The 9,245-nt window shown below is 42.0% G+C and overlaps 1 protein-coding gene across 4 annotated transcripts in view; it reads right to left on the bottom strand.

Annotated features, from left to right (window-relative positions):
* Window positions 1-453: 453 nt before the first annotated feature.
* The window catches only part of LOC106659156 (retinal guanylyl cyclase 2), a 94,278-nt gene continuing 85,486 nt past the window's right edge, over window positions 454-9,245 (bottom strand). For 3 of the 4 annotated variants that reach the window (XM_014381544.2, XM_023461464.1, XM_023461463.1), the window contains 7 exons: window positions 7,518-7,658; window positions 6,988-7,180; window positions 6,151-6,593; window positions 6,024-6,035; window positions 5,374-5,906; window positions 2,017-2,196; window positions 454-1,199 (listed from right to left, as the gene is read on the bottom strand). In XM_014381544.2, coding sequence (XP_014237030.2) covers window positions 736-1,199; window positions 2,017-2,196; window positions 5,374-5,906; window positions 6,024-6,035; window positions 6,151-6,593; window positions 6,988-7,180; window positions 7,518-7,658 — 1,966 coding nt within the window. In that variant the 3' untranslated portion in view covers window positions 454-735. The remainder of the gene's footprint in view (window positions 1,200-2,016; window positions 2,197-5,373; window positions 5,907-6,023; window positions 6,036-6,150; window positions 6,594-6,987; window positions 7,181-7,517; window positions 7,659-9,245) is intronic. The other variant, XM_014381545.2, reaches the window with a different exon arrangement.

Here is a 9,245-nt window from a genome sequence, read left to right as displayed (position 1 = left end):
TCGGTATAGTGAAACTTCAAAATGATATTCATCTTTCGTAAGATTTATACCATAAACTCCCCGGTTTTTCAGATCCAACTTACGTTGAATAATCGTAATTAAGTTATTAACCTTTAGGGGGGCAGATTTTTAACAGCTCATTAGCTGCAGAGAAATGTGATCTGGGATCCTCGACTTTACTTTAAGTCTACAATCGTATTCCGGCCTTCGAAGGGTTGATAGTATAAAAAATATATTTCGAACCATCGTTGTCGATGGCAAAATATCATTAAATGTAATTATTAAAAGTGCAAACTAATTTTTATAATTGTTATGGTATAAATCAAATTGGAAGACCATAATGATGTGATTTTTCAGTGCTATGTATCGATTTTCCTTAACATATTTATTGATTGATGATTGCATTCGAGGAATTGTTTATGGTCAAATATCATGATATAATTATTATTATTATTTTTTTTTTAGACTTTTTTCGACATCGACTGAACACGTAGTTTGTACAACAGGTACGATTCAAGGATACACGTTGATGATTTTTTCATTATAGAGTCGTTCTCCGTTTGAATTGTCAAATTTACCATATAATCTAGTATTATTATTGATGATTCTCAAAAGTACTGAAAAGCTTACAGTCGCGTGATATATTTTGTCGTCGGCTCCGAAGACGTGTCGATATGCATTATCTCGCTGGCCCACAGAAGAAAAGTTGCTGCTGCTGCAGGTCGAGCAAAGCACCTACCTGAGAGTCAGCGACTCGACCGAGAGCGAGACCGAGGTGGATTGTCTGTAGGCCGCGGCTGCCGCAGCCATAGCGGCTGGTGTGCTCGGCACCTCCTCGATGCGCTCGAGGTCGTTGGCGGCCCCGGCGCTGTTCTGCTTGAACAGCCTCGGAGTCTGTCGACTGTGCAGAGGATCGCTGCTGGAACAGCTCGCCACGGCTGCGCCGCTCCCGGCCTGCTGCTGCAGGCCACTGGTGCTGGGCTGGTCGTCGGCACGGTCCAGACTGAACTGGCGCCTCAGCAGACGGCAGCTGGCCGGGCGCTGCTGGTGGCCTGCGGCGATATTGCTCTCAATGTCGAGCGATTTGAAACGCGACCTGGCGAGGCCGCCGCGACGCGCCATCATCGCAGCCGAGGTCAAGTGGTGCATGCTGCCGAACTTGTCCAGGCTCATGGACGGCTCGAACGATGCCTTATTGCCTGCACGTTGTGAGCGGCGGCGACGACGACGACGTGTTGGTGCGCGCGCGCGCGATCGCGATCGCGTGTAGCCGTTGTTTTTGTACAGTTGTTTGTAGTTGTAAGTGGTGTTGTTGTCGATTTTAACCATGATGATTTCGGTGCATTTTATGACGATGCAGTGGCAAAGTGCACACATGGTGATGGGCGGCAGAAAGAAAACAGAAATGAAATTTGAGATTACATGTTCAACGTGTTTAAATGTTTGATATTTCGAGATTTAATACGAAAAAGCCCTTGATTAGCGCAAAAAAATTTTAATCTCCATTGAGACGAAGCATTATTGCACAATAAGCGCCGTTATGCGTAACAGAAAAAAAATAAATAAAAGGAATAAATTAAAGGATATGAAAGTTGATGCGAATATCATATGGACATTTTTGTTTAGAATATTATATGTATGTAGATATCGAAATTGAAACGCATCGCGTTGAAGTCGACATAAAGCATACGCGGAGAAATATAATATTTTGGCAAGCTACAAATATTGCACTCGACTCATGAAATATGTTTTAATTTTGAACTACGCGTGGAGGTTGCATAAAAAATTCCTGGATTACACTACAAAAGTCATGCTCGAGACGATGAAACAGAATTTTAGGATTCAAATAACGAAATTGTGCTTTTTTGTCCCTTGAATCTTTTTTGGACTTGGGTTTTATCATGTGATTCGCGCAATTTTTCGAAAAATCGAATCAGTGCACGAACACGACTTTACCCTCCACTCCACGAATTAGAAACATTTGTGGATCGTGCAGATAATAATATAAAAACTTACCATAATGCTCATTGGGCGATAGACACCGATATCGATTGTAAGGTGTGCTGAGATCGTCCTCGTCGATGACTCCGACGCGACAGGGACGAGTTCGGTAGACCGAGCTCGATACCGAATTTATCGAGGTTGTGGAGGCGCCAAGAAGTGCGGCCGCCACCTCCGTGGCCGACACTGGAGTACCTACGTTGCCGAGATCGTAAATTATTTGTGTGCAACTGGTTTTTACGTATGTTTTTAAATTTAAACTTTTGAATTCAATAGATTTTGCACTGAGAAACTTTCAACATAAAAATTATAGTTACTATGCTACAAATTATAGTTCACTATGTTCCATCGTACAATGGTGTTTCACATTTTTCCTTCCTTAATAGTGTATCATTAAAATATAAAAATGTTACATTGCACTAAGAACTGAGCATAGAGCTGTTCTCGTTTTGTTGTTTATACTTTTTCAGTCTTGAGTCGTTGAAGTAAAGTGAATGAAATAGGCGAACCTCAGACTTACTACTGAATACAAAATACTTTTATTAAATAAGAACGCGAATTTACAAAGAGCTCGTACGAGCAACAAAGTCAACTTGTGACGTCCTCGTAGCCACACCTCGTAGCCACAGAAAGGATTTGTCATGCTGCCCCCTATTTAAACTTTTGACAAAATTATTTAATTTAATATATTATTTATTGGTGTTTGTAAATCATGTTCACATCATTTATAATTATTTGATTTCAAATTGATTTTGAATAAATTATGAAGTTTCCTTCAATAACTCTTTTAGGATTGAAATTTTTTTAGTGTGTTGTAGTACAGCTCGTATTTGCATGATAACTACACACGAGTAAAGATTGAATATTTTTATAACATTTACGTTTCGTGAATGTGTCAAAATGCAGCACCACGAATATCACATTTAAATTTTTTATTTATATTAAAATTCATATGGTTTATTAGCATCATGTTGCCAAAGTTCTGAACATCAAGGTAATACTGACTTTAAATATTAATCAAATACAAACAATTATATTAGAATTAAGGTAATATATTAGAATAACAATCGAATCTTGTTTTGATAAATTTCAAAAAAAAATTCACAATCGATATTTTATTTCACATTTGTTACGTATATAAAAAGAAATCCTAAAATAGTAGCTACAGAAAAAAATTGGTCAGTCACGTATAGAGACATCGATTTTGAAAACTCATCAGAAAAAACATTCAAAGAAACTTTGGATAAAATAAGTGATGAACCCTTAATAATAGGAGTTAAATTATAACTTAGAAAGGCTTCAGTTACTGAAAAAAATCAGAATAAAGCTTCTAAAGTTAACATTAAGGTGATGCCTTGGCCACAATTTTTACCGACCGAGCACAGAAAATGTATATTTTCGTAACTTTTTTTCCAGGCTGATTTTCGAAAAATGGCTCTGTGGAGCCCTCCGTATTGTTGCTGTGAACAACTGCGACAAATTTCAGTCAATTTCATCGGATAGTTTTCTCGGAAAACAGGATCAAAATTTTTTATCCTGCAAACAGTAATCAAAAATTTCGATTCTGTTTTCCGGAAAAACTACCCTATGAAATTGGCTGAAATTTGGTGCAGTTATTCACAGCTACAATACGGAGGGCTCCACAGAGCCGTTTTTCAAAAATCGGTCTAGTAAAAAAGTTATTTCAATTTACATTTTTAATGCTCGGTGGGTCAAAATTGAGGCTTCGGCATCACCTTAAGCTAGAAGCAATGAGTGAAAATGATCAAATTAAAGCTAATGAACGCCAATCAAGTCCAATTGATACACACTCATCATTATCCAAAAAAGTCAAACAAGAAAATAATAATCAAGTTACAAGTGATGAAAATTAAAAAACTCGAATTAAAAAATTCCAATCATGAGCTTTCCTCGGTCTATTTAATGCACACACTCGATAAACTCATTCGCGTGAACTACACTTTCACTCTGTGCCATCTAGCAGCGACACGGCTCACTACAATGCACACATCAATGTTGATCAAGTCACAAGTGATGAAAATGCAAGAGACACTAGAATAAGTACCGATACTGAACAAATTGGAAATAAAAACGCCAATCAAATTCAATTGATGCAGACTCACCATTATCTAAAAAAGTCAATCAAGAAAGTGATACAAACACAATTGGTTTACAGATTACAGATAAGTACAAATATGTGCATAGACGTGGAATCATTGTAAAAATTAATACAAAAAAACATGGAAATGAATATTACCATTCAGAAGGCATTGTCATTGAAGAAACAAACAGTGACTATTTGTATTGCAAAGTAAGACTTCAATCTCCAATGCAAGTAGAAGCATCTATTATCATTGTAAAAGAATTAGATCAGGAGTATGTCATTCCTAAAATTGGTGAGAGTGTTATGGTTTTGTGGGGACATTTTTCAAAAATAGGTATCCTTGTAGTCATTAGACAACGTGTATGGGGTCCGATTGAATGATCTTAGAATTTGGAAAATGTGTGATGGAAAAATTTGCAAATATGTTGGAGAATATTGATATTGTCACAAGTATGTAATTATTTCATCATAATTGTTTGTATTTAATTAATATTTAAAGTCAGTGATGCCTTGATGTTGAAAATTTTGAAAACGAACAAATAAATCATATAATTTTAAACATAACATAAATAAAACATTTAAACGTTATATTCATGGTGCTATATTTGGATGCATAAGTTATGAAACATAAGATTCAATCTTTACTCGGGTGTAGTTGTCATGCAATAAGTCATCCACATTGATCGGTGCATACAATTATCACAAATACATGTTACGTTGTATGTGTAAGGTCATTTTTCCAAAAATCTAATTTTAAAATCCACATTGATTTGGCGCATTGCTCATGTATATTTTTTATCATGCTTATATCTGCAAGATTAATTGAAGCATTTCAACTCACAATATTTCCACATAAGTTACTTCAAAATTGTCTCAATAATTAAAAATAATGTAAGTTTAAAAAAAATAAATAAATTTTTAGAAGAAAATGAAGAACATTATTAATTTTGAACTATTCCTCGAATCATCAATTTTTTTATACTTTTTACTTTTGGGCGTGCAATTCGCTTTTCCTAAATTCTCGGTGCCTCAATGTTTCGCGCCTCATTACAAATGTCCAGAGTAACACTGCATTGCTTTAAAATTGTTTACTCGTATTTAGCATAATATATACATTTTTTTTTATAAAGCTAGGGCTCGTCAAAATAGTAAACTTTACGGGGAGGACTAAAATTTTCATTTTTGACACGAAAGTCTCTCAGTGCACATGGCATAGTAGAAACGTGAACGGAGTAAGGAAGGAAGCCGGGCCAGTTGGAAAAACTCACCGAGCATCATGGGATTGTCGCTGGAGGTGCTCTTGGTAACGTTCGCGCTCGCGTAATCGGGCGTGGAGAAGCTCTGACCGAGGCTGGGCTTGCCTCCAGCACCGGCGCCGCCGCCGCCGTCGTCGCCGGCTGCTCCGCCGTGCACAGAGACGGTCACTCGTCTACTCACGCCGCTGCTCGTGCTGGCCTTGTCGACGCTCGACTGCTCGCTGTGGGCGAACTTGTAGGCGGCGGGCGAGACTCGGTCGGTCTGATCTCGAGCTACACCAGTGGCACTCGGACCAGCACCGGTCGTAGTTGGTAACGACACGGCGGCAGCGGCTCCGCTACTGCTGCAGTCGGCCGAGCTGTCGTCGTCCTGCGACGTGGCCTGCAAATGCTGTTGATCCATCGAGGTCAGTTGAGCCGGTAGACTCGAGGTAGACGAGTCGCCGCGTTGGGTCATGCTGCGTTGTCGCGGAGTCATGGCGTCCGTAGCCGTCTCTTCGTCCGGCGAGCACTGCATATTCTCCAGTATCTCGATCTCGTCGAGCCTAAACGCGTTAAATAAAACATCACGATGATTGAGTTTGAATCGCGCACGTTGAAACAGAAACGATTACGAAGAAAAATAGTGGAAAAATATCCTGAGAACGGTCTCGAGAGCTTACCCATGGTTTTCTCTGGCGGCGTGCAATAGACAAAATTAAACGTTAGTAAACGCCTATGAGCAATAAAAAGAAAGCATTTGTATACTAATATAAGGCAATCGTTCATATCAATCCGAATAAAGCTCACCCCAGAGGCGGCGGCACGGGCAGCTCCTTGTCGAAGTCCTGCTTGCCCAGCAGCCAGTAGGTCGGCATCGAGCCCTTGCCCTTGACCTCGGTGCGGCCGCGATACTCGATTATGTAGCCACCGACCTGGGCCAGTCGGTCGCGCGTCGCCTGGCTCATGTGGATGCGCCACGGGGCGCCCGTGGACTCCATGCGCGAGGCCGTGTTGACGGTGTCGCCGAAGAGGCAGTAGCGCGGCATGGTCAGGCCCACGACGCCGGCGCAGCAGGGCCCCGTGTGCAGGCCGATGCGCAGCCTCAGCCGCGTCTTGGGCAGATGGCGCAGCTTGAACTTGCCGCTCTGGTGCAGCAGGTCCAGCGCCATCGTCGCGATCTGATTGGCGTGGTCGGGTATTCTCACCGGGCAGCCGCCCACGACCATGTAGGCGTCACCGATCGTCTCCACCTAGGCATTCGGGACCAAACAATGATCGTGTTGCTTATCGGTAGAAAAATCAAAAATCATTTTTTTAACTTTATTCATTTTAATAATATGTGTAAAATTAACATCGCACATTGAAAAATATGACGAAAATGTCTTATTGCCATCACGAATTTTGGACTGTAACTGCCAAGCATGTATTCCGTATATATCTTCATGATAATCAGCTTCCCGTTGATTATTTCACAGAAGGGAATCGATAGCCTGCAGCGAGATCCTTGGATAGTTTCTCGCATATAAATGCACACCTCTTCGTGCTTTTCGCGGAGCTTTTCGACTTGTTTCGAGGGCGCTATTTCGAAATTCCACTCGGGGTAAAAAAAAAAAAGATAAAATTCATTACTGCGTGTCTGCGTACCTTGTAAACGTTGTAGGCGTTGATGGTGTCGTCGAAACACGTGTACAGATCGTTGAGCAAATCGACCACTTGGAACGGCGTCGAGTACGCCGAAATCGTGGTGAAGCCGACGATGTCGGAAAAATAAATCGTCACCTCGTCGAATTCCTCGGGATCGACTGGCATGCCGAGCTTCAATTTCTCCGCCACCGAACTGTCAATCATCATGTGTAATATTACATATGCGTACTCCATAAGTACATGGAATCGAGGTCAATCGAAACAAATGTAGCGCAGGTACACATACGGGTAAACAAGGTCAGTTATTAGCGCTTAAAAGCCAAGCTATTTGTGCATCGTTTAAAACATCAATATTCAAGGGGGCCAGTATTTAGAGTCGGTGTACGCGTTACGTGGATCGGATTTATATGCATAGTGCCGCGAGATCAACGTGAAATATTGAGCAGTACACGCGTGGCGCGCAAATGGAAAACGCGTACTACACACGGGACGTTTTTTGTATGTGTATCTCTGGCAGGGCACACACGTACCTCGGCAGCATGCGATTCAGTAATTGTTCGGTTTTCTTTTTTTCCATGTCCAGCTGTTCGGTGCGCTCCCGTATGAGCTCCTCCAAATTGTTGGAGTACTTCTCCAGCATTTGAAACATCGTGTCGACGAAATTGACTTTTCTGCAACAACAACAATAGCAATAACAGGTAAATAAAAGTTGACGTACTGCTGTAAAAACTCGCCAGTATTTTTGTGCAATTTCAAAGTCGTAATTAATACTGCGGCATTACGTATGTGCAGCATGATAATACGGTATCCGATCAAACGCAGGCCGCAGTTCGCGTCTCGTGTCGTCCTATATACGTACCTCTCATCAAAATCAACTTAAAGGCAAGTTCCGTTGTCTGATTATGCAACAAAGTGGGGATGGTTGTATAAGAGAAAACCGCCAAAATCCATTAACAAAAGGATGAGACTTAGTTCTCGCGCGGGGGTATGTCTTTAGGTCGATTTCCTACGGGAGGGAGAGAGAGAGAGAGAGAGAGAGAGAGGATTATCTCGATGGGAGCCGCTCGACACAAAAGCAGCTTCTGCTGCAGCTACTCCGCCGAAGCACAGCTCGAGGCTTACATAATATGCCAGGCAGCAACCCCCCCGCCCCCGCGCGTATGCCTCTCGCCCCCTCCGTGTGTAGGGTTTACGCTCGCGCAATTAATGCGGATGTAAATATCTACTCGAGTGCCTTTACCGTACGTGCACGGGAGGGACTCTACCAAGTTTATGTATACATATAACGTAAAAGCCTCGATGATGCTGCGTGCAGCTGTAGCAGCATCGACCGACGCACGCGTCAGCCACGAAGCGGCAATTTCCCAGCGTCTTTTCGCGGATATAATTCCTTGGCCTCGACGACGGCGGACGGAGCGTAAGGAAAATGCAATTATTCGAGCTCGCTCGCCAACCTCGATGATTTTCATTAGTTCACGTTCGCGGTTTGCCTCGATGTAAGTTGCGAGTTTGGTGCATTTTTTTTCGTTTCAGGCTGAGTGATTGTTGATCGATCCGTTCGTGCATCTCAATTATTTCAAAGCCGATTGGATGTGCTTTTAAAGTTCAAGTTTGACCAATTGGTTCTTTACTTTCGCTCGGAGCGCAATTATTACACGACTATAACCGCAAGGCACGAAGCCCACTACAATACACGATAAAAATCCCTTTTTTTTTTTTTTTAGTGAAACGCGTACATACGTCATACTTCGCGCTGAGGTATATCAAGTTCGGACGTACGAGAGCCAATTATATATGGACTTTATATATTCATCCGGTGTACGTCATGTGCGTGGAAGACTCCGACGTTGAAATGGACATAAAACGTCGAGAATTACCCCGAGTTAACGCACGAACAATTAGAATATATGAGTACATTCGCACGTGTTTCCCCGCGCGAATAATCGTTTTCACCGAGCAAAATTGCCAAGATCGACGCGCGAGAACATTGGACGAAATTCAGACGACTGCAGTGGTACACAAACTAAGAAATTTCGTCGACTCGAGCGCGTAATCCGATTTTAATTGCTCGGCATCCATAACTTTTCAAGCACAAAAATGCATATTCATTGCAGCAGCGGCGGTAGCGGCAGCACGCGCGCCAGCGATTGAAAGCTGCACGAGTTACGGTGTAGTACCTACTGCTATATAGGTATAGGAGTTTTTCCTTTTTCTCTTTGCCCCGGCGCGCGTATACGCGTCCAAGGGGTGTGCAGAAA

The sequence above is a fragment of the Trichogramma pretiosum genome, unplaced genomic scaffold (assembly GCF_000599845.2).
Source record: "Trichogramma pretiosum strain Unisexual culture from Peru unplaced genomic scaffold, Tpre_2.0 scaffold2, whole genome shotgun sequence".
NCBI lineage: Eukaryota > Metazoa > Arthropoda > Insecta > Hymenoptera > Trichogrammatidae > Trichogramma > Trichogramma pretiosum.
This window is presented reverse-complemented; position numbering and strand designations above follow the sequence as displayed.